This window comes from Elephantulus edwardii, unplaced genomic scaffold (assembly GCF_000299155.1).
Source record: "Elephantulus edwardii isolate Elephantulus edwardi_28Jun2011 unplaced genomic scaffold, EleEdw1.0 scaffold00013, whole genome shotgun sequence".
In the NCBI taxonomy this organism is placed as follows: Eukaryota; Metazoa; Chordata; class Mammalia; order Macroscelidea; family Macroscelididae; genus Elephantulus; species Elephantulus edwardii.
This window is the reverse complement of record NW_006399763.1, coordinates 3,682,112-3,707,304: the sequence shown is the minus strand read 5'-3', so window position 1 is coordinate 3,707,304 and position 25,193 is coordinate 3,682,112. Positions and strand designations below refer to the sequence as shown.

General features: G+C 43.4%; 1 protein-coding gene across 1 annotated transcript in view; it reads right to left on the bottom strand.

The window, feature by feature from the left end:
* Window positions 1–10,957: 10,957 nt before the first annotated feature.
* The window catches only part of SCML4 (sex comb on midleg-like 4 (Drosophila)), a 188,116-nt gene continuing 173,880 nt past the window's right edge, over window positions 10,958–25,193 (bottom strand). Inside the window, exons 6-8 of the mRNA XM_006881172.1 lie at window positions 24,480–24,764; window positions 15,880–16,025; window positions 10,958–11,083 (exon numbers count right to left, since the gene is read on the bottom strand). Coding sequence (XP_006881234.1) covers window positions 10,958–11,083; window positions 15,880–16,025; window positions 24,480–24,764 — 557 coding nt within the window. The remainder of the gene's footprint in view (window positions 11,084–15,879; window positions 16,026–24,479; window positions 24,765–25,193) is intronic.

The window sequence follows — 25,193 nt, the reverse complement described above, 5'->3', positions numbered from 1 at the left end:
TGAAGACTGTTGAGGTTTACCAGTGCATGTCAGGGTAAGTCATAGAAACATTCAAAAGGAACGAATGAGACTCCTGATCCTACACTCAAGAACAGTTCTGTAGGACCAGGCCTTAAGAAATGAAAAGAATAAGTGGATATTGAGCAGGAAGTGTGAGAAAGCCAAGGAATGTGGTGGGCAGGTAACCGCTGCACAGCAGCGGTTAGGCAATGGTCAGGCAAGCCGTGCCAGGGAAGGAAGAGACTCTTTGTTTGGTTTTTATTTCTCTATTTTTCTTTCCAAAAAGACAATGAATCTAGAGAAATGGAAAAACAGAAGATGGAAATTAAAGAAACACAGACTCAGAAATAAAGAACTTAATGGAAAATAAAAATGGTGGGAAAGGATGGTAGGGTGTTTAAATTACCTAGAGAAGGAATTAGGGGCCCACGAGAAGAGAGAGAACGTCTAGATGACATTAGGAAGGTGGAGAGGGTTGAAGCTAGAAAACAAAAAGCAGAATCGTCCACAACTTGTATCACAGCAGAACCCCACTGGGCCTTGCTGAATGTAACTCAACAAGGAAAACCTTTAAAGGTTATCTGGATGACCTTCTTTTACTGACAAGGCAAGAAGCTCGGGGGAGAAGGTCACTCAGAGGTTTCTTTTCACCGCATCACTGTGCTCTGCCTTCCGCAGAGTGGCGAGGAGCTCATGGTGTGAAGAAGGTTCTACTCTGGTGGCAAGCTGTTGACACCGAAATCTTCTTTCCAATTCTGGAATTTCATCATGATAGATATAGGGAACGCAGGTGGCCTAGTGGGTAGAGGGTTGTGATGCCACTCTGAAGGTGAGTGGTGCATGTCTTCCAGACACTGCCCAGGAAAGAAATGGGCAATCTCCTCCCATGCGGTTTTCAGTCTTGAAAACTCTATTAAAGGGTCAGTTGTGACTTGATTCTGACTCAATTAGCAATATTATTTTTGCATTTTTGAAGTGTCAAGGTGATTTCTGTGTATATTTACATGCTATTGTACTATCCTCACTTACCATACCTAAATACGTCGCAATATGTTTCATAACAAGCATGCTAAAAGTTATACATCCAAATGATACTGCCTTTCTACGTCCTCTCTATACAGGGAGCGCTGGTGGCTTCTTGCTGTTGATGTTATTATGTGCCCTTGAGTTACCTTAGACTCCTAGTGACTCTGTCCTATCCTGAGCCAATCTCACTGACTCCGACACACCTATCCCCATTACCCCAGTTAATGGTGGCTTAGTGGTAAGGAATTACACTGTCAACACAAAGGTATGTGGGTTCAAACCTACCACCATGATTTGCTGCCTCTGAAAACTTGCTGGAGGGTCAGCTATGGGTCAATTTTAACTTGCTGGTAGACAACAAATATACAGATTTTCATACTTGACCAAATATAGTTAAATTAACAAATGAATTGTAGTGCAAACTATTTATATCAAGAAAGAAACTAATGAGAACCAAGCTAGATTTTTGTGGAGAGAAACCCAATAGTCATTGCTGTTAAGTCAATTCCAAGTCATAGCAACCTTTTAGAATAGAGCTGCCCCAAGGGTTTCCAAGGCAATGAATCTTCACAGACATAGATATAAATGGTTCACCTTTTTCTGACTAGTGGGTCTGAACTACCAGCCTTTTAATTAGCAGCCAAGGGTTTAAGTACTGTGCCACCAGGCATCCTTTAAGGGGACACATAGCTTTAAACCTCAGATTGATTTGATTTCTTCACCAGACATGACCTCAGTGGCTTTAGCTTTATCCAAACCCAAAATCCACCCTCAAGGGAAAATGATTAGCTTCCAACAACACTTAAAAAAAATAAAAAAATGTGTGCTGGTGTCTAAAGATAACTCCAGAAGAGATGTGCTAAAAATATCTCGAGCAATGACAACATCCTTGAAACATTTGCTCGGCTTTTGAGGTGATTTCTTTGAAGGCAAAACACTCCTTTGGAAGTCTTGAGTTGCGTGGTTATGGAAAAGTTAGAGTAGTATTCGATTCTCAATATTCCTGTATATGTACTGGGAACACAAAGAGAAGCTCCTGACATTTTTGAATCTGCTTTCAAGGGAGGAGCTGGATAAAAAAAACCTAAAGGACAGAGAAAGGCTCCCTTCTACCCATATTCTGTGGGCTGTATATTTCAAACCCTTTTACCACCATCAGCGTGTGTGAGAGAAAGAGGCTTCTGGGGAAAGCCCTCTAGGTTTACTGACCTGTCAGCTCCCAGGTGAGCACGACACTAGGGGTACAGAGTTTAGAAAGGGCTTTCTCACCTTCCATACAGATGCTCAATCTCTTTATAACCTTAACCAGCCCGTGGAAACACTATTCTTATTCCTGAGAGGCACATAGTGTTTTGCAAAGAAAGCGAAAAGTGTTTTAAAATTAAAACTGGACATGATGAGCAAAATTAGTGTCATTGTACATGTAAGAATGGGGCAATGGTAAATGCTGTCACATATATATTCCCCCCCCTATAATTTCTTAAGGTGTTAGGAGAAGGGCTGTTGTTGTGTGCCATTGAGCTGAACCTTCATTGGGTTTTTCAAAGGCTGTAAATCATGTGAGAGATTTCCCATCCTTTCCTCTTGGGGCAGTGGTAGATTTGAACCACCTGCCTTTGAGTTGGGAGGGCAACTTGTTACCACTAAGCCAGCAGAGCTCTTGGGAGAAAGAGGATGGCTGTACTACATTAACAAAAAGAACGCATCACAACCACGGTGGACCACTGCTGGATTCGTGTTTTTCTGCAGGCTTAGTCCTTCTCTGCCCACAATTTAGAGGTGAAAAGCAGCAATAACAGAAGTAAAGTTGCAAATAATCAGTTGTTACTCTTTCATGTTTGCTATACAGCATCAGGCCATTCACAATAAGAGACTTTAAGACAAGAAGAAGTGAGTGAATGCGAGTCAGTGACTCGAAGCTAACCTATTTGTTTCAGGGCTTGGAAAGCTAGGACAAAGAAAAGGCCTACAGCTATTCTTTGGGTCTGCCTCTTGGGCAATTATTCTTTTAGTGAAGATCAAACCTGGGGATTGAAAATGAAAACAAATGACTTTGAAGAGAAAATACAAAACTAGTCAAGGATTCATTCATTAATAGAATTGGTCAGTTAACGAATATTTATGAGCGGTCTTCTGTGGACAGGTACCATACGAAATGTTGGATAGCATCTACATTTTCTAAATCCCAAGATTAATACATTTTCATGAAGAATCCAGCAATTATATCTAAGCAAACAAAGTACACGATATATGTGCATGGTTTGGTCTGACTTGTAAATCATTGCTACATAGATAGTGCATCTAAAACTCTCCCTTCATAGTCCCCTCCTGAATTTTCCATAATGCTCACTTCTCACTGCATTCCCTTACAAAGCACACTTAGAATACACCCTCAAACAAGTACAAAATCTAGTTTGAGTTTGACCTTATAAACTGCAAAAACCCTTTCATAAATCCATAGGAGACCATGTTTACTTTTCTACCATCACTCATAATCACTTGCCTTTGTCCAAACTAAAGTTTCCTTAGTTGCTTACATTACCAGTGGGGGAAATGAAAAGATAGGCCTCAGAGTCACACAGAGGAGTCTTTTTCACAGTTGTAAATGAAGTGCGAGGTCTTATGGGTTCATTCACACAACCTTATATAACTTGTCGCCTTATGTGACCAGATTTACAACTACACTGAAAAGTCGCGCAGGCCACTCGTGTGTGTGTGTGTGTGTGTATGTGTGTGTGTGTGTGTGCACGCGTGCACGCGTGAACCTCCAGAAATATCAGTGATGCATCAAGTGCTCACGACCTGTCTGCATTTCTATATTTATATGAAGTCTCTGCTTCTCTGTCAAAGCGAGGAGTGGAGGCAGGTTTTGCCGGGATTACATGCCAATGTCAACTTGTATTTAGGTGTGGTTGCTGCACGGACAAGCTCTGTTAGGAAGAGAAAGATCGTAGTGTTGGCTTCATCTCAAACGTCTGTGTCTGATTCACAGGCATCTGTGTCTCCCTGAGAAGTAATTTTTTTCACAACCAAAGCAATCCAACAGAGAAATAAGCTACTTCCTAAGAGAACTAACTGGAATCAGTAGGACAGAGCCCTTTCTCAGGGCTGTGGGGAGGATGTTCCTGCACTGAGTGCCAAGAGAGAGCCACCTTGAGATTCAAGGATGCCACATTTATGATGGAGGTAGTCTTTCATCACACGCGGTTACAGTAAATTGACACCTACGGAAGAATATGTTATTTCATAATGAATTATGAAAGGCTTTGGGCATGTGTATTTTCGAAGACGAGGTTCAATGGGAAATGTTTGTGCTGGGCTTTGAAATAAGTATCTAGCTGCCTGAAACCAGTTTTCAGGACATATGGTCAAGGAACAACAGAGCATGGTGACTTGAGTGGCCAGAGAAGAATCTAAGTGCTGTAATTGAATCCTTGGGCAGAAAGGTGCTGCTGTCCCTGCACTGTCTGGCATCACGATTTAGATAACTGCTGAGCCATATCTCAAGCGGGCTTTCCACTGCCTCTTGTTTGTGATATTTTGTTATGTACCACTGAGGTGGAACTGACACTCCAGCAGGTTTTCAGAGGCATGGGAGGAGAAGGCTCATCTTTCTCCTGTGGAACCCTGGTGATTTGAACTGCATGCCTTTGGGATTGCAGTGCAGCTTCCTACTAGACCACCAGAGCTCCCTGCCCTTAGTGGCCCCCAAGATCAACTCATAGCGGAGCACGTTTGACTGACCTAGGGGGCCATTCAGTGCTAAATGTGATGATAAGGGAAACTCCAGTGCCTTAGGCAGGATGTAAGAGCTCAGGTCTGAGGCCCTGCCTAGGAAAGTGGAGACATTTTTTAAAATGCAAATTCTCTAAGAAAAGTGTTTTTGTCCAGAACTGCTTCAAAGTTAGAAGAATTTTTCTGGAAGCCAGGAAGAGCCTAAGCAAGCACTCTTCTCAACTACAATATTGTGGAGCCCGTGTGTGATAATACCACTGTAACCACAAAGGAATTTACCACAGGAAGTGTCCCAGCTGTAGCTTATTAGCATTAGAACAAATTACACAAAGCAAATTGTTAGCAGACATGTTTCCGTAATACTTAACTGGTGGCAATAAATAAGAACAATTCTCCTTCAAGTACAGTAAATCTCCGGGGTTAGGAAGGTCAGATTTACAGACAACTTGCATTTGGCCTTTAATGTTATGGAAATCTGCCTGTATTTTGAACCCATTGAACCAAGCCCTAATTGCAGCAAATTCTTTATCACAATCATCTTGGCTTGCTGCATGTGCAGCTTAAAGTCATAGGAAAAGACTGAGTCTTGCACAAAGGCTATTAAATAAAAACAATGTAGACTGTTCTGATTTCCCCCTTAAATTCTACTAAAGGACTCACATGGAAACAAACATCTTGTTTGTAACCCTTTTGTCTGTGCACGCTGGATTTGTAAAAATACACCTACCAATTGTCTGTGAAGGAATCATCCTTGATGAGAACAACCTTCAGGGGGTGGTACCCTGGAAACCGCGATCTTCAGCACGCTGACCCTGTGGAGTGTGGCCAGGCATAGGGCTGGAAGCCCAGGTCACGTGTGAGTGAACCCAGAGCCTGGATGCTGAGCCTGACGTCAGCAGTGTCTCTGGACAGCCCCTACCTGCTAGGTCACCTCTGCTTTTCTCAGCGTGGGCTTTTGTGCTGCAGGGAAATCCAGGCTCATCAGAAAAGCTCTTGAATTGTATTTATGACAATAAGCAAGTCACACTTTCTCTTTCACAAAACATTACTGCTGGGTTGTTTTCGAATTATCTGCTCTTTCATGACTCTGTGTCTTCTTGTCTGAAGTTTTTGGGTTTTTATAAAGGGTGAAACCCCTCACTCTCTCTTAACCATTAGAGAGAAAACGTTCTGAAGAGCTGCCCTTTAGAATAAATGTCAGATGGCACTCATATTCTGCTCCCATGTGTGAAAACCTGGCTATTTCTTTAGCAAGCAAGCAGAATATTTTCATCCTCTAAGATCATCTGAGTGACTTTGAGTCTCTGATCACTTCAGAGAAGTGACAAAATTCTCTGAAAATAATCTCAATTATAATATTTTAATTAAAAATTAAGACATCTATATGACACATAAATATGAAAATTAGTATTGGGAGGATGAGAAGAGCGTCTCTTTTATTGCTTCCCTAAGAAATTTGCAATTTTGTTTGCTCTTCCTCACTGGTTTCCACATCAAGCAAACCAGGTTTAGATTAATATTTCTTCTAAGGTATTTTGATATTGTGATTTTCTTCCCCTGAGGAGCCCCTTTATTTCTTTTTCTGCCCCCTGCTGAACATGAAAATAATAGGCAGCTCTGCTAAGATGATGAAAGCCTAGTGTACCCTCCGATGGATACTAAACAAGGTCCAGGAGGGCCTGCCCTGTGGAAGTTCAAAAACAGGGCCACAGACATGGTGCCTCCATCCAGTCTCCTCAAGGGGCAGGCCTACCCAGAACCATCCAGCTACCCTAGCACACATTGCTGGCATAATGGAACAGCTGGTTGGCACAGCAGACTGGAAAACTAGAGCAGGCTCTGCCTCCATGCTACCAAGGATGATTTGTGAGTTGAAAAGACAGAGTAAACCAAGCAGACGTGATAACTGATGTGCTCCCGGATACGTCTAAGGCTTTTCCACAGTTAGTATCAGGAAGAGTGTGCGTGCGCACACACACACACACACACACACACACACACACACAGAGACCCCACATCTCTCACCTAACATCTTCCCAAAGAGAATAATGTGCCTCATAAAATATTTAAAATATTCTATTGCCTCAGGCAATAGAATTGTCTCTTGATTTTTTAAAAAAATGTTTAACAGACAAGTGTAATTGGAAATGTTTGGAACATGAATGTGCACACACGCACACACACATACATGCTCTAATTTAGAATTATGCAAAAACTGTATTATTATTCGCTGCCACCTGAAGCAGAGCTACTGCAACAGAATACCAAGTACCACATTTGCACAAGTGTGAAGCCCCATGAAAGCCCTCATTCGGAGGAGAGTGACACACGTGGCCTGTCTCTTTAAGGTCTGTTTAGAAGGAATGGCCTGGCTTGTTTTACATTTGCTAAGCTATTTAGAGGCCTAGTTTGACAAGATTTTTGAGAGGGGTGAAAATTAATTATAATTGCAGTATTGCTGTAATAATTTGGCCGGCTAATTGCATCTCAGTGCAAAACCACGCAAGTAAGAATTCCTTCCCGGGTTGGTCTGATATGGTAGCATTCATTTTAAGAGTAATGAGAATTTTAAAAAGTCAAACTTTAAATATCATGACTTCGGCAATCTGTCCTGCTTAAAGTTTAATGCAAAATGAGATAGCACCTCCGTGAGAGGGTTCTATGTGATTGAGGAGATGGTGACTGGAGATGGGAGAATCTCTCTCTTCTAAAAACCAATCAAAGTGTTTCCTTGTAACATTATTTGAGTCTGATTTTCATTTTGGAGCATGTTCATGCTTTCCTTTTTTACTTTTTGCAGTAAAGGAAGCACTAGAAGTCTGGGGAAGAAGTTTTGAAAGTTTAGAATGGAAAGTAGTGAAATGAGGTATGCTTAGCAGAGTTGTTTCTGGGTGATGGAAACGACTAACACACCAGCTGCTAACCAAAAGGTTCGAGGTTTGAGTTAATCCAGAGGCACCTCAGAAACAAACCCTGGAAAAGCAGGGGTTTGACTTGTGAAAAATCACCCACGGAAAACTCTATGAAGCAAATCACTGGTAATAAAAGAGATGCAAATCAAAACCACAAGGAGATACCATCTCACCCCAGTAGGAGAGGCAAAGTTTAACAGGACAGCAAGTAATAAATGTTGGAGAGGCTGTGGAGAGATAGAAACTCTTATATATTGTTGGTGGGATTGTAAAATGGTACAAACACTCTGGAAAGCAGTTTGGCATTTCCTGAAAAAGCTGAATATAGAAATTCCATATCACCCTGTTATTCCACTGCTTGGAATATACCCCAAGAAAAATACAACTGAGACAGCAACAGAGATTTGTATACCAACGCACATAGCATCATTATTCACCATCGCAAGAACATGGAAACAGCCCTAATGTCCAACCATAATCGAATGGATTGCAAAATTATGATACATTCACATAAAGGAATACTGTGCAGAACTCAGGAGCAATGATTTTGAAAATTACTTTATAACTTGGGGAGGGACTGGAGAGTATTATGCTGAGTAAACTAAGTCAATCTCATAAAGACAAATACTGCGTAGGACCATTAGTGTAGAAATAGAAAGATAAATAGTAAAATGTACATGAGGATCCAAGGTGAGGAGGATAGAAGCAGAGGGGTGTGTGAGGATGGGCGGGGGGGACATCACTGCGTCACACAGCTTGGTGGGTAGAAGGGTAGGTAAGGAAATTGAGAAGATCCGGTGGAGATCTTGAAAGAGGAGGTAATAATGATGAGCATAGTTCAATGGTGATGAATTTTATAAAATGTAATGAATGGGAATGATTGTATGAAACACAATGTGAATGAAGGATAATGTGAAACACAACATATCTGAATTTATAAGGAAAACAATATAAAAGAAATTTTAAAAAATCAAACAATGTAATGCTTTGAGGGGAAAAAAACACCAGAAAACCCTCTGTGAAGTGTGTTCTACACTGATATCATGGAGTTACCATAAATTAGAATTCACTTAATGGCAATTGCTGTATGCAGATGCAACAGACAAGACAATATCAATAGCTGAAGCAAAAACAATGGTGGGAAAACCCTCAAAACAATAGGGCAGCAGACAGGTTGTCCTGGAATTTGCTGAGTATCACCTTTTTTTCTTGGAGGAGGGGGGTGTTTAGGTTTGTATTTTTTTGCATGGGCAGTTCTGAATATGTAAATGATCCATGTCCTTTGAAGAAAATTATCAACCCAGCAATGAGCACTTGGGATTCACAAACTTTTGGTGAATAGAGTCTGTTTATTGCTCCAAGTCTCACCAAAGACCAAATCATGGTGGTTGCACTGTGGGCGGCTCTTCCACAACCTGAAAGCTCAAGCTCTGGGCTGTTGTTGTTGTATGCTGTTGAACAACAGATAGAGATCCTATGAACAACAGATCTGAACCCTGTCCTAGCTTTAGGATATTCCTAGTCCCCTCTGTTGTGAGTTAAGCCCAGCCACCATTTGTGTGTCTAAAAATGTGTTTGTTATCTGTCTGAACTATCCTTCATCAATGGGATCTAGCAGCATGGAGTAAAATATTTCTTATGCTCTTCAGTTGAATTCTACCTGATTCATGGAGGGTCGGTATTCATTCATGTTCCATCAGGCCTGGTCTTAGGGCTGTTCAGGTGGTATTCAGAGTAAGGACATGGGCAGGGGGTGAAGGAGCAGAGATGTTGCCTTGCTCTACTGGTCAACCGTGACCTTTGCTCAGCCAAAGGCCAGAGGAACATATGTCTTTTTCCATTAACATTTGGGCCACGTGAGGGGTTGGCTTTTCCTTGACCTTCACTTTCCCAGAAACTGCAGGGTTAATGCTCCTCCCCTCAGCTTTACCACGATGAATGCACTGAGGAAGAAAATGGACCTATGGCAAAAATGGATCAATCATTTTAAATATATTTTCTGTTCAGTGAGAGAGGGAAATTGAAAAGAGAAAAGGGAGGGAGGGGAGGAGAGGCTAAAAAGAACAAAGAAGAGGTTGTCTTTCTACATAGTAAATTCTAGATTCATCAGCTACCTCTAGGCGCAACAGCAAAGGGGTAGAAAATCAATTTTTTTCTATTACTACACGGCGAGTAAAGAAAACCTATTTGTAAATTGAATGAAGTCCAATAATAGCATGTCACTGTATTTGTTGAGGAGTAGGAAAATTAGCCACAGGAACGACAACATAACCCAGCAATTTAACTGGAAAGCAACGTTCCCACTCCAAAGCTTAGTTGAGACATTTTTCTTTTTTTGAAAGAAGCACCCATGGTTAAATGTCAGTAAGACTCTTCGGCGTGCCAGCACAGCGAGGTCGCAGCAAGGACTCCGGATGGGAAGGGACTCCAAAGTCCCGTCTGGGAACAGGGTGCTTCCAAAAGCTTGCCTTGGCCGCTGCACATAGCTCAGTCGGTCAGTAAGGACTGGATAGATGCTAGGCCTTCCGGACAGTGATTTCTACCAAATCTGTGGCGCTGACTGCAGAGCGCACTCTATTTTTGTGCAGGCCAGGTCTTGTTCACAACAGCCCTTAACCCGTCCACGGAGTGCAGAACAATCATGCTGCCGCCGCCGGCGAGTCCTGAAATGTCATTAGCAGGCTGCCCTCTAGTGGGGCAGCACAGTACTTTACATGACTAGATGGGGCGGGGGAAATCACACAGACAGAAAAGGTGTTTTCCTTTTCATTTATAGAGCACACCAATGAAAGTTTCTCACACAGTGCAAGGTGAGGAGGTTAGCCTCAGAAGACAGCTTTTGGAGCTGACTCAAGCAAGGCTCACACCGAATAGGCCCCCCAGTTAGCGTTAAAGACAGGCGGTGCTGCACTGAACCTTCCCCACGGCCCAGGGTCCTTCCCACGTCACTGAACCATCCAAGCTCTCCTTGGGTGATAGCATTCAGTTCTCACACTCTCATTACAAAAATAAGACCCACTCGAGCAAACAACATATGAAGAATGCTAAAAAGAATAGGCTTTTTGTACATTTTTTTTTTTTTTGGCATATTGTGAGCACAGAAGAGCCTTTCAAAAGGGCCATACTGAATTTTTTAAAAGGCAAAGATGTACACATCTTATAAAAAGTCCGAGTCTTTGTGGTTGTTATTTAAAGAGACGAATCTCTTTCATGATGGTAGCTGGGTGTTGGTAAGGCAGAACATGACCTGGAGATCTGTTGATTTGGATTTTGTCTTTAAAACCTCAGAACTTGGTTTGCTTCAGTTTATCGATGTGGTAGCAGAGCTTTAGCGCAGGTCCCAGCTTCAGGCCGAGGTATTTCATGATCATGTCACTCTTCAGCAACAGTAGAGCATTGCCGTCAATCTCCTGGGGGGGCGGGGTGAGAAGAAAACCCAGCAGAAGGTTCATTAAATAGTGGCCAAAGGTAAGGTCATAGTTAAGAGTTCAGAGAGGGGCATATGTTCATTTAGGTGGCATATTCTATTGACCTCAGGGTAAAGAATCTTGGAAAAATAACCCCTCCTTAGGATCATCTGATACATTGAAATTTTCATATTCTCTCCAAGAGGGAGCTCCCCTGGCTGAAGGGGTAAGGAGTTGTGCAGCCAACCCACAGGCAAGCAGTTCTAAGCTCCTTGGGAGAAAGATGGGCCTTCTTCTGTGAGCCTCCAAAACCACACTGGAGGTTCATGTGTGAGTTGTTTCCAACTCAGCCACAATGAGCTATTGTTTGTCGTTGACACTGCCGTGACTGGAGGGAGTTCTAGGCTGTAGGAAGATGGGCTGCTAATCCCAAGATCTCTGACAGTTCAAATCCACCAATGGATTGGTGAAGGATTGGCAATCTCTTCCTGTGTGATTTACAACCTCTGAAAACACACTGGAGGGTCAACTATGCTTGGTTCTGACAGCAGTGAGTGAGTGAGTGAGTCAGTCAGTCAGTCAGTGACCAATCCTGGAAGAGGTAGAGATAACCCACCTGCTCCCAGTATCCCACATACATTCTTTTTCTTTTTCTCTCATTTAAAGCAGAGCTCAAGGAGCAAGATATATGGTCCACTGAACCCTGAAATAAATGACCATCTTTCCATTCTAACTTCTTGGATGAGGCCCTGACTTCATCTATCACCTTAATCTCTTGGTTCTTTCCTCAGTAGACCTGCCTACCTTTAGCTGATTGCCAAACTGGGTTTCAGGAGATTATTTTGTTTTGTTTCAGTCTGTCAATAATACTAGGCAGCCTACAATTCCATAATGCACATTCTTAGCCCTAGGGGTTAGCACAAAGAGCTAAGGGGATGTGCAAATCTTCCCCCCACTATTAAATGTATGTACTTAGCAAGTCTGAGTTTCCTCACTCCCTCACCTTTATGTCAATTCCAAATAATAGAGACCTTCCATTAAGTTTCCAATGCAGTGCACCTTTATGAGAGAAGTCTGCCCATCTTTCTCTCTATGGGAGGCTGGTGGTTTTGAACCATCAACCTTTCGTTCAGCAGCCCTAATAGTCCTGATGGCATAGTATGCCATCAGGACTCCTTAAGGACAAATGGTGGGAATTTGGGATGCTCATGTGGGAAGAATAGTCATAGCTGCAGGACATATCTAAGAGTTATTGTCCAACTCATTCAACTACCCACCCAGCCATCCAGTTAGTCAACTAGCCAACAACAACAGAGCACCTACTCCGTGACACTCACACTCCATGTTCTTAAAGAAATGACACGGGGTGCAAAACTTGTTTGTGGACCCTTCCCAGGAGCATAACCTCCTAAGGTCTTTGTCTTTCTCTACCTTCTAGATATCCACCATCTAGAAAGCGCATCAGACTCCTTCCACCCTAATCTATCTAAATGTAACTCAGTCTGTGTTCTTGGCCCCACTCTCAAGATTTCATAAAAAGTTGCACTGCTAAGCAAGGTCATATATATTCCTAATGAACTGTAAATGTTGGGCCAGACACACTCTAGATATGGAGAGTTTAACTTCTGTGACAGAATCACAGAATGTGAAAAACTGACAGGAAAAAGAATGGGTGCAGAATAATTTCCTCTTCTTAAAAAATGATTATGTTCTAATGCTCAGAACCCAAGGAAATGCTAAGTTGCATGTAAAAAGATAATGAAGGCTTTCTATGGAATTAAGGTAGCTTTGGTGGCTTATTGTTATTATTATGTGCCATCGAGTTGACTAAGACTCATAGCAGGCCTATGAACAATGGCTCTGAACCCTGCCCTATCCTGAGCCAGTGTGGTGCTGGAGAAGAGTATTGAGAATACCATGGACTGCTAGGAAAACAAACAAATTTGTCCTGGAAAGGGTTAAACCGGGTGGCTCCTTGGAGGCAAGGATTCTGAGGCTCCAACTAACATACTTTGGACATGTTGTGAGGAGAGACAGGTCCTTGGAGAAGGACATCATGCTTGGGAGGGTGGAGGGACAGCACAGGAGAGGAAGGCCCTCTATGAGGTGGATTGATTCAGTGACTGGGAAAATTGGGATGGGAGTGTCAGAGACAGTGCAATTGGCACAGGACAGAGCGGAGTTTAGGGCTGTTGTACAGGGTCGCTATGAGTCGCAAGCGACTCGATGGCACATAACAACAACAAACAACAACCATTGCTACAGTCACTGTTTAATCCATCTCATGCAGGGTCTTCCTCTTTCATGTTGATCCTCTACCCTTTGAAGCATGCCGCCCTTCTCTATGGACTGCCCCTCTGGCAACATGTTCAAAGTATGTGGACAGAGCTTCAAAATCCTTGCCTCCAATAGCAAATTGGTTTCACCCTCTCCTGCCAATACAAGGGTATGGAGTTTGGATCCACCAGCTGCTCTGCTCTGCGGGAGAAAGGCAAGCAGTCTCCTCCTGTGAGATTTACTGACTCTGAAAATCTGTTGGAGGGCCAGCTAAGGGTTGGCTCTGACTCAATGGTACACAACAATGTGTGAACTTAATGTTGCTAATCAGCTGAACTTAAAAATAGGTTATCATGGCTGAGCAGGGAGTATGTGTGTAAGAATATAATCAGGAGTCCTAAAAAAAAAATAAAAGAGGAAATCAGAAGCAAGGATAAGATAAATGGTCCTTTGAGAAGGACTCATCATTCTCATACCCTGAGAAGGATTGTCTGAAGATGAAGGATAGATATATCAAGAAAGGGACACATCCCCGGTCACACCTTTATCTCAACCCAGTGAGACTTGTAACCTACACATTTAAAAATAATAAATTTATATTGTCTTAGACTGCCAAGTGGTGGTAACTTGTTACAGTAGCAATGGTAAACTAATACAATCATCTTGGTAGGAACAAATACAGTAATCTTTCATTTATCATCTTTTCATATTTAAAACTCTTTTGAATTAATATACAATATTTTATGTAACAGATAATATGTATTAATGTAAAATAACAAGTTATGGTTAGTTGCATAAAATATATTAATTTTTTGCAAGCAAGGCATCCTCTCTGTGTATTTATTCCTGTGCATGCTATATACCTGTGTGTTTTATCTACACAGGTGCAAGCAATGAAAAAGACTGCAATAATACTGCTAATGACAGCTACATTCCCTGGCTGATGTAAATGAATTGCACTGACTGCAACCTTAGGGTTGGCAATTTGAACCCAGCCAGCAGCACTACAGATAAAAAGATCTGGTGATCTGCTTCTGTATGTAAGGATTACAGCCAAAAAATCTTTATGGAGCAGGTCGTCTCTGAAACACATAGGGTTGCTGTGGTTTGGAATTGATTTAATGGCCAGGGATTTGGCTTGGTTGTGGTTTAATGAGAGCAAGGGAACACTGCATGGTTCAAAATTGCAAAGGGCGTACGCCAGGGATGCATCCTATCTCCATACCTTTTCAAGCTATATGCAGAACAGATTATCCGGGAGGCTGGGCTCTATGAGGAGAAATGTGGGGTCAAGATTGGTGGATGATTTATCAACAATCTGCGTTATGCAGATGACACAACCCTGCTTGCTGAAACTGAGGAGGACCTGAAGCACCTACTGCAGAGGGTCAAGGACTGCAGCCTGCAATATGGATTGAGGCTCAATGTCAAGAAGACAAAGATTCTCACCACTGGACCAATCGGCAGCATCAGGATGGATGGTGAAGAGATTGAGATTGTACACAGCTTTAGTTTGCTTGGCTCCACAGTCAATACTCTTGGCACCAGTAGCCAGGAAATTAAAAGGCACATTGCCATGGGAAAGTCTGCTGTTAGGGACCTCTCCAAAGTACTGAAGAGCAATGGTGTCTCTCTGGAGACCAAGGTGCGTTTGATACAGGCCATGGTCTTCACAATCACTTGTTATGCATCAGAGAGTTGGACAATGACCAAAGAGGATAGAAGGAGAACTGATGCCTTTGAGCTGTGGTGCTGGAGAAGAGTATTGAGAATACCATGGACTGCTAGGAAAACAAACAGATTTGTCCTGGAAAGGGTTAAACCGGGTGGCTCCTTGGAGGCAAGGATTCTGAGGCTCCGTCTAACATACTTTGGACATGTTGTGAGGAGAGACCAGTCCTTGGAGAAGGACATAATGCTTGGGAGGGTGGAGGGACAGCGCAGGAGAGGAAGGCCCTTTATGAGGTGGATTGATTCAGTGACTGGGATAATTTGGATGGGAGTGTCGGAGACAGTGCGATTTGCACAGGACAGAGCAGAGTTTAGGGCTGTTGTACATAGGGTCGCTATGAGTCGCAAGTGACTCGATGGCACATAACAACAACATCTATGAGCCAGACACTGTGCTAAATAGTTCAAGAACATTTTCTCATTTAGTCTTCAAAGTAGTGTAGAGAATGGGTATAATAGTTTGCTGAGTCTCTTACAAGCAGATTTGAAATGCTTGTGCGTTGCCCAGGCAGACAGATAAAGGGCAAGAAAACAGGAACTCTCAATGAAGGCCGGTTTAAGGGACCAGATGAGACAAACACCCCTTTCCACATAAACCAAGTGATTGTTTTGCTTTGTAGAGCTTGGCTCCATCTGAGGTCTCAATTCTGACTCACTTGAGCTTTGCTCATGGGGTTATTTCAGTTGTCCCAACACAACCCAGCTCCCTGACCCATAACTCTTCTTCCCTGACCCCTCATCCGGCCACCCCCCTCCACCCCGCTGTAGACCAGGGTCCACCCCTCGCATACATGCTTTCTGAAGAGCTCCACATGAGGTCCCAAAGCCTGTGGGTCAGCATCTTTCACGAACCAGACCACGTCCTCCACTGTCCAGGTGGAGGGGTTCCTGTTTCTGGGCCGCCTGGTGTTCTGCTCATCGGAAGAAGGGCTTGAGGCTGGATGAATGAGCACAGGGAGGGAGACAGTGAGAAGGTGCATAATAGACCCTGCGTCTGTCTGTCCTCACTTGCTCCTTGGGAATCCTAAGATCCTCAGGTGGCTGGGAAGACTGGGAGCGGCTACCCTTGTCTGTAGGAGCTGAAGATAGCCCTTCTACAGAGGGCGTCATCCCAATCTTATGTACAACTTGCTACTCTCTTGGGTTTAGAAAATGATTTCTTTCAGAAAGTAGGAACTAAACATCTGTAAAATGGCCATGTTGTCTGCCTGGAAGGAGGAATCCTGATCGTACAGTGATTAGTGTTGGACTGCTAACTGAAAGCTTGGTGGTGCTAACCCATCAGCCACTCAGCTCCCATAGAACCCTCTACTTTGACCAACAGGGCCAGAATTGGTCTCAAGGGGCAGCAATTAGTTTTCCTACCTGAACACGTAAGCGTGAAGACTGATTTTAGATCACACCTGGGCAAGAGGGGGAAGGTGGCTCCCTGGCTGCCCCCTTGCTCTCCTGATCATCCCTGTCTGGGTGCACTTGCTCTGGGAAAATACTTCTCTCCAACTTTCACTGGTACTTTTGTTGTCATTGGGTGCCTTTAAACCAGCTCTGATTTCAAACAACTCTTTGCACAGCAGAATAAAACCCTGCTGGACCCCGTGTCATTCTCACAAATCTCTGCTGTGCTTAAGCCTCTTGTGGCTTTTGCCTCTTTAAAAAACAACTTAACATCAAGTTGACAGTGACTCACAGTCCCCCATGGAAAGCCCAGATCCTTCGTGAGCAGCTTGTCCTGCTGCCAGCCAGCTGGAGGTCACCTTCCTTCCTCTCTAACCCTGAGATCCCATTTGCCCTTCCCTCAGGATGTTTCCCACATCCCTCCTTGGATTCCAACGATCTCTGTAACCTCCAATTAGACTTTCACTTCTCCTTCACTGATCCCACCTTTTACTGAGTACCTTCTCTTTGTCTAGTGGATAAGACAAGCAGGAGCCTCTAATTCAGGGTTAATAATCAGTGACTCCGCCATAGCCCAGACTGTGCCCCGAGTCACCCACTGCCATCAGCTCACTACAACTCCTATGGCAACCCTACAGGACAGGGTAAAACTGTCCCATAGGTTTACCAAGGCAGTAAATCTTTATAGAAGCAGATGGCGCTGTCTTTCCCTGGTGTTGTGGCTGTTGGATTAAAATGCCAACCTTCTGGTTAGCAGCTAAGTGCTTTGCCCATAGTGCCACCAGGGCATATTTACATATTTGTCAACATGTGCTTGATAAATGTAAAATGAAGCCGTATGCTTTGCAAAAACAGTATAGGTAACTGACATAAACGATTGTACAGGCAATTTGTAGTCTTATTCTTGTTGTTATGTACCATTGAGTCAGAGTCACCCCATAGTTGACTCTCTCATGGGTTTCCAGAGGTATTAAATCAGATGAGAGGAGATTGCCCATCCTTCTCCCATAAAGCAGCTGGTGGATTAAAATGGAACACCTTTGTGTTGGCAGGGCAATTCCTTGCCATTAAGCCACCAGAACTCCCTTGTCCTATTCTAAGGTGGGAAACAAAATTGAGGTTCTGAGCATGAGGCAACTTCCCTAGAGAAGAATTCTAAATTCAAAGTTGAGAGACACTTCTTTCTTGCTTGCTTGCTACTTTTATTTCAGGCAGAGTAGTTTTCTACCATCCCTTTGTTTTAAAAGTTATTTTTATTTGGCCTTTCCCTTCACTCAACCTACTATGTATCTATTATCTAATTACTAGATAGAATTTTCCTTCTCCTCCCCTCCCTTCTTTGGAAACCATCACAGAATATTTATTTCTACATGAATACTCTTCTTTAGTTTATTTTTTCAAAAATACAGTGGATAAATACAGTATTTGTTATGCCCTTCTTTCAGCATAATGTCTTCCAAGTTCATTTCATTATGCAGTACTTCAGAAATTCTTCCTTAATCCCTAGTTTTACATCGTGTTCCCTCATATACATGTATCATAGTTTGTTTATTCATTCATCTATTAATGGAAACAAAGGTTATTCTTGCTTCTTTGCTATTGTAAATAATGTTGCAGTGAACATGGGTGTGAGTCTATCTCTTCATGCCCAGCTCTTACTACTTCGGAGTGTATACCTAGTAATGGAATTACTGAATCAAATAGTCTTTGTAACTTTTTAAAGAGGTACCATGCCATTTTTCACAGTGATTGCACCACTCCACAGTCTACTAGTACACTCTATAAGAGTTTCCGTTTCTCTACAGCCTCATTAGCATTGGTTGTTTTCTTTTTAAACTTTGCTTTTGTTGATGGAGTAAAATCCTATTTCATTGTTGTTTTGATTTGTATCTCTTTAATGGTTAATGAATGAGACCAGCTGCCCATGTGTTGATTGGCTCTCTGGTTATCTTACTTAATGAGATGTCTGTTCATGTCCTCTGCCCAATTTTTTATTGGATTGTTTGTCTTTCTATCATCTCTTTCATCTCTTCCTTTCAATATGCTTGTGATGTACATGGTGCCACACTGGTGCTGAGGAAAGTACAAGTCTGTGTAAATGCAGAGTGGTTTTGGTTGAGAATTGGATTTCCTTTGAGAATTGGCTTTCTCTTCCTAGCTGAACCTGGAAGGGTCCTATCTGGTGGTTTGGCATGGGTCATTTTGCCGAGAAACTCTGAGGCTAGCCTGGAGCATCTGAATGCTAATGTCTGCTTATTAGAGATGATTTCACTCCATTTAAAGACATCTGCACTCAACATGGGGACAAGGAATCACGGAAATCACATTTGCCTTTGGATCCCGCCCCATCAGAGTGCGGGCGTTAATCAGAGTGATAATAGATGCTCTGATTACAAAGGCTGGAGGTCTTTAGTGCCAAGAATGATTTTAGAGTGATCAGAGCAGAGGTCAAATCGAATTTCCTGTATTTGACAGGAAGAAAAATTAAAACAAAACAAAATCAAACCCCCCCAAACAGACGGATGAACAGGATCATCATAGGAGCCTGAAATCCTTTAAGCAAGGTAGGAGATGGTCATCCCCACAGCCGAGCACAGGACTGGAGGAGGTTCTTGGGGTGACCACCATGGAGGGAAGGAGACAACTGAATAGGCAAAGTGGGCTCTGGTCCTGGCTCCTGGAGCGCTGCGGACATTGTTCACGTTTCCAGGATGAAACAGCTGCAGCTGGAGCCGAGCTCGAGAGCCCTTTGCTGAGGAGGCCTGTTAGTCATACACGACAGAGAGCCGCAGGACGCCGAAGTCACACCTCAAGAGCTGCTCACGATCCAAAGCACATAAACTCGCCCAAAGGAAGAAAAATAGGGCTTCTCAGTGGCAGCTTTCTAAAGGCTTTGCAGTGTCTGTGCTCACAGAGCTAATAAATACACAGCCCCTCCAGCTGCTGCAAAGGTGTCAGGAAGACAGATGGGCTCAGGCGGACACAGCCAGGATAGGAAGCTGTGACAGGTCAACAGGAAGGCAAGATGGATGGGAAGACGCCTTGTACCTAAATAAATGCACAGAGCATGCGCCTCGCTTGCCAAATACCTTTATAAGAAGGAAACATTCTTGAGCACAGAGGATACTGTACCTGGTGGGGTCTAGTCACTGCTGGAGACATGTGAAAAGTGAGACTGTATGTTGAATAAATATATAATCAAATAACAGTTTGTTTTGTTTTCTTAAAGCTGAACTCACATTCACCAAAGATAGAACGATGATGAACCAGTGCTTGAAAGCAATCTTGGACGCTTTTACATCGCAGGCATTTGTCCCATTGCCTGCAAGCCTCTCTTTGTCTGACACCTTCCCATAAACATGTGCATATCTTCCCTAGTGCTTGTTCACAATTCAGGGAAAACTTTTGAGTTCACAACAGAGTCATGTGGAAGAGTGTGAGTAATGAGTCAAGACTGGAACCCGCTATCACTCACCATCCAGCAATGTGATCTTTTCTGTGTTTTGCTGTCAAAGAAGGTGTTTGGAATGATCTCTGGAGTTTTCCTGGTGATGAAAATGATTTAATATTCAGTTGCCAGCTAACAGGTTGGTAGTTTGAGTCCAGCTGGAGGTACCTTGGAAGAAAAGCTGTGTGAACTGCTTCTGGAAGATCAGCCTTTGGGAACTCTATGGAGCATAGTTCCACTCTGACCCCTATCAGTCCACTATGTCACAGTTGACTTGGCTACAAGTGGTTTGGATTTTGGAACTTGGAATGGTCTTCAAGGTCCCTTCTGCCTGACACTATGAGCATTTAAATCATGGGTGGTCTTGAGCAATAGCAAGCACTTCTCATTCATCTGTAACCTCATTAATACATCAGAGCTGTTGGTTCTTCCTGTCTTTGATCACTCTCTAGCATCTCAACTTCTTCATCTATAAATTTGGCAATAGTATCATGCTTCATAAAAACATCAAAAGGATCAAATGCATGGCTCTAGTGTAGAGCCTGGCATCTCAAGGGGAAGTTCGTCGGTCACCAACTGGGAGGGACCCCTCCATGCCCTTCCTCAGGCTGCTGTAAGCCCTTCTCACCTCTGAGCTTCTCCAGGAGCTGAAACTGAGGAGGTGAAGATGGAGTGAAGGGAAGAAGAGGGCAGGTCGTTCTCAGCTCTACAGTGATCTGCTCCTGTAGACTGTAGTATTTTTGAGGAATAAGGCCAGGTAGAGTATGTGAAGTGTCCAGGGTAGCACCCAATCTGCACAAAATCAGACACACTTGAAAAAGTGTTGTTATTTCTATTGATTCTGTTGCAAGAACGTTCAAGACACCATGAGGTGAGAGTAAAGAATTTCATCAAGGCCAGCTGGCCAGCCTATGTGAGAAGAGAGGATGTTTCCAGAAATAGAGACGAAGGGCTTGAAGTCAAGTTGAGCTGTACTCAATTCCTTCTCTGCCACCAGCAATTTGATGTCTGCAGGGGAGCCTCTGGCCATCTGTCCTCCCTGCCAGCCCTCTCCGGCCAGCTCCTGCTTCCCATTCCAGCTGGTGCCATTGTCACTTCTCTGGGAAGCCCTTGCTGATTTTCAAGAGGAGTAATCCCATCTGATTCTTCCTTACTCCATCTGATTGTCTCTAATGTCTACAGTTTTCCCTTAAAGCAACAATCACAGTTGTCATGAAATCTGTGCAATAATTTCTTAATATCTGTATCTCTGAAACTGCAAACTCTAAGCCATCAGAGGTCACACCCATCTGTTGTCAGGGTCCGACCTTGGAGCTGAGACAGGCACCTGGCATACTGTACTTGTAAGTCTCTGATGAGTAGGACTGGAATCTCTTCTAAGTTTCCTCACCTATAAAGAGCCTCACCTGTGGAGATGTAATGATTTCATGAGATGATGTTGTAAAGCATTCAAAGGGAACATTAACCAAAAAGTGTTGTTGCTATTATTCTTACATGTAATTCCACAAATTACTAGACTCACACTTTAAATCCCATTGCCATCAGCTCATATATTTGTTCAGAAAGGTCTGGTTTCCAATTACCCAATGGATCCCAAGCAATCCACTCAATTCCCCTTAATGCCTCTACTTTTCCCCAAATGAATCACCTGGTTTCTGGCCTCCATGCTCTGTGTAGTTCATCTCTCACACACAGTGTGCTGTGTTCAGTCTTAGTTTTTCAGCTGCATTATCTCACTTAATCAGTGTCATACCCCAAAATCCAACTCACTGGAAGCATTTGGGTTGTAATAACAAGGTCAGATTTACTTTGTTTTTTGATTCCAGACCCTGCAGTTCAGACCTAATTATAACTGAGAATTCTACATCAAGCCCTGTTAAAGGTAAAAGTCTGAAACTATAGTCATATGAAACATCTTAATAGCTCTTACTGAGATTATCTGGGCTGAGAGATAGGGCAGAGTGCTCTTATTTTCACATGAGTAGCAGCAAAAACTAGGGAAATGTGTCCTGTGAACACACTCCTTTCATGGAGTCCCTTGGCGGAGGGAGTAGGTATGATTTATCAGGCTAGCAGGAGGCCACGTAAATGCCACGTATGAGAGAAGGCTGAAAGGTCTCTCTGCCATCAGTACCTACCCTCCTGCCTGCATCCTTATGTGGATTTCCAGCTTCTGAGATTTTAAACCTTTTTGATTAGTGCCATGGGAGAAAAGCTCCAGCAAAGGGGCTGGGAGATTCAAATATGAACAAGCCCCCATGAAGTTGAGCCTGATCTCGATGGTGGATCAGGATAGAGTAAGTGCTGGAGGAAATGAACACAGAAAGCGTCACAGGAGGAGCCACGTGGGAGTGCTTCTAATTAGGAGGTGTGTCTACCCAACATATTTGATCTCCTTTGTCTTTTGCAATGTTGCTGTGCTCCAACAGATCCATTTTAACTCTCAGCGACTCCATGTGACCCAGTAGAACTGCCCCATTGCATTTTCTTGGCTTTAATATTTCTGGAAGCAAATCACTAGATCTTTCCCTTCATGAGACAGCTTGGGGATTCCAACCACCAACCTTTCAGGTCACAGTGAGTACTTAACCATTGCACCACTAGAGTTCTGTTCTTTTGTAAGAGTCTAATTTCCACCTTGGGTCATTGTTCCCTACAATCAAAACTTCATTTCCCAGTTCCCCTTCCAGTCAATAGCCCTGTGACTAGGATCTAGGCAATGAGATGTAAACAAAAATGGAAGCCTCTTTAAGACATGGAAGCAGTACCCTCTGTCTCTGCCTCTTTCCCTGAACACTCTCTTTATCTCACTGGTGGAGGGGGGAGGATTAATGACTACTTTTTGTGGCATTTATAATTCCAGTAAGAACTCTGACTCAAAGGAGTCAGTGAATTAAAAAGTTAATGAGGCTACAAAGGGTGAGTACAAGTTTCCTCATCAGTTTCACAAAGACTCAATTGGACCTTCAACTCTGTGCTGTCCAGCAACTTCACTCCAAGGAGGCAGAGGGGTTTTGTGATGTTAAGGATCCCACAGCTCTGGGAAGCCAGGGACACATCTGATTTTCAGAGTATCAGGAAAAAGTCTCTCTAATATTTCTAAATTATGAAAAAGACAACCAATATTCCAGATACAGCTAATGTTTTGCTTGGGGAAGAAGAAAGCAGGTCCTAATGACTTTGGTTGCTCTGGTCTCATCAGTGTTGCCAAGATCAGGAAGTAGGAGTCTGTTCCGGCTCCAAGATCCACAGTGCTGAAACCCTGACGCTTGATGCTGACTTGTAAAGACCATAACTCTGAATGGACTCCAGCCTCCATAACACTTTCATCCACTTCACTGCAGCACATTTTCTTTAGTGGAAAAGATAGAGGTGGCATTACAACCAGTATAAGGGAAATTGTGCTTCCTTTTGATTAGGCCCAGGATCCCTGGTGGTACTATGATTAAAATACTTGAAGGCTAACTGAGAGGATGGCAGTCCAAACTTAACACTGGCTCTTGTGGGAGAAAGTCATAATGGTCTGCTTCTATAGCAATTACAGACATGAAAACTCTATGGTGGAGTTCAATTCATTTTGTGGGATTGCTATGAGTCAGAATCAACTTGATAGCAGCAAGTTTAATTTGGAGTTGATTATGCTTCAACATCTATGCTCTGCAAATGCTTCCACTATGCACAGGAAAACTCTTTACTAAATCTAGGGATCTACTTTATTCTCTTGCAGTTAAGCTCAGCAAAATAATAACTAGCTATGTCAATGGAAGGGGAATAGGGAGTGAAGTGCATCACTTTGGGCTTGGGGTGGTGGTGCATGCTTTTTCACACTCTTGTTCCCTTTCTGCCCATTGGATGCACAGAGCATGGGGGCTACAGAGGCTGTTAGGGCAACAAGTACATGGAGCTTGGCTCCCTCAATAGAGATTCATCTGCCAACTAGGAACGCGCACCTTGGACCTTTGAACAAAATAATACAGTTCTATTGTATTCAAGACGGTGTGTACCAGGTTCATCCTGGAGAGAGTGAAACCAGGCTGTTCCTTGGAGGCAAGGATTCTGAAGCTCCAGCTGACATACTTCGGGCATGGTGCAAGGAGGGCCAGTCTTGGAGAGGGGCATCATGCTTGGAAGGGTAGAGGGACAATGCAAGAGAGATAGATCCTCTATAAGATGGATTAACTCAGTGACTGACTGGGGTAATGGGAGTAGGTGTGTCAGGGACAATAAGGTTGATTCAAGATAGAGCAGGGTTCAGAGCTGTTGCGCACAGGGTTGCTATAAGACACAAGCAACTCTACAGACACAACAACAACTGCCTGAAGTCTACTATTTCTCTGACCTAGCTTAGCCTCATTATACCACACTGTGGATGTTTATGAGTAAAAGGCTGAGACTGACCTTGAGAAATTAAAAAAGTCTACGAGAGAGTTTGTGGAAGCGTCTACTCTTCCCCAGTGGTTCTGTGTTCATAGTCATCCAGCCTTTCCAGGGGTCCAGGAGAGCAAGTGAGGCTAAAGCATGGAGAAGCCAAGGCATGCATTACATTACCACATCTGTTTCCTTCAAGAGAGGTCCCGTTTCTTTTGGGGCTGGAGGCTGGGGGCCTCAGCCCAAATGCCAAGGAGCTTCCAGAGGGCACAAGGCTTGTGCGGCCACTGCTGCTGGTGGTGCCTCCCCCGAGGCGGCTGTCTCCCGAGATCTGCTTCTTGTAGTACAGTGAGGAGGAGGGCTGTACGGAGGCCCTGTGGTTAAAGGCGGAGGCAGAGGAGTCCACTCTGTAGTGGTTCATGCCCGCAGGATTCCCCAGGCACTCTTCGGTGGCGATTGTTTTTGCTAAACAAGGAGACAGTGCAGAGAAGCAGAGATCAGAGAAGAGTTCAAGAGGCACCAGGGGCTCAATCTTGGTAAAGCTTTTCCCTGGAGCACAGTGTTCACTCAGTGGGGAGGGGGGCGTGAGCCAACATGAACCCCACGGTGTGATTCCGAAAGCACATCCCAAGTGATTAAGAATTTCTGTACTTTAAAGTGCAGCATTTCAGTCAGTTGAAACCTATCTGTGAATCACATCTGTAGCCAAGTGGGCTTGTTTTCCGATTTAAGAATAAAGTCCAAACAATTTATGATAGAAAGAGGAAAGAAAACGACTTAGTAACTCTTCCTACTCTTCAGACTCGGCCAGCCCCCTAACAAGATCATGTCTACCTTCACCCCACCCCCTTTCATTTTTTAAAATTTTATTTTATTAATTTTAATGAACATTTA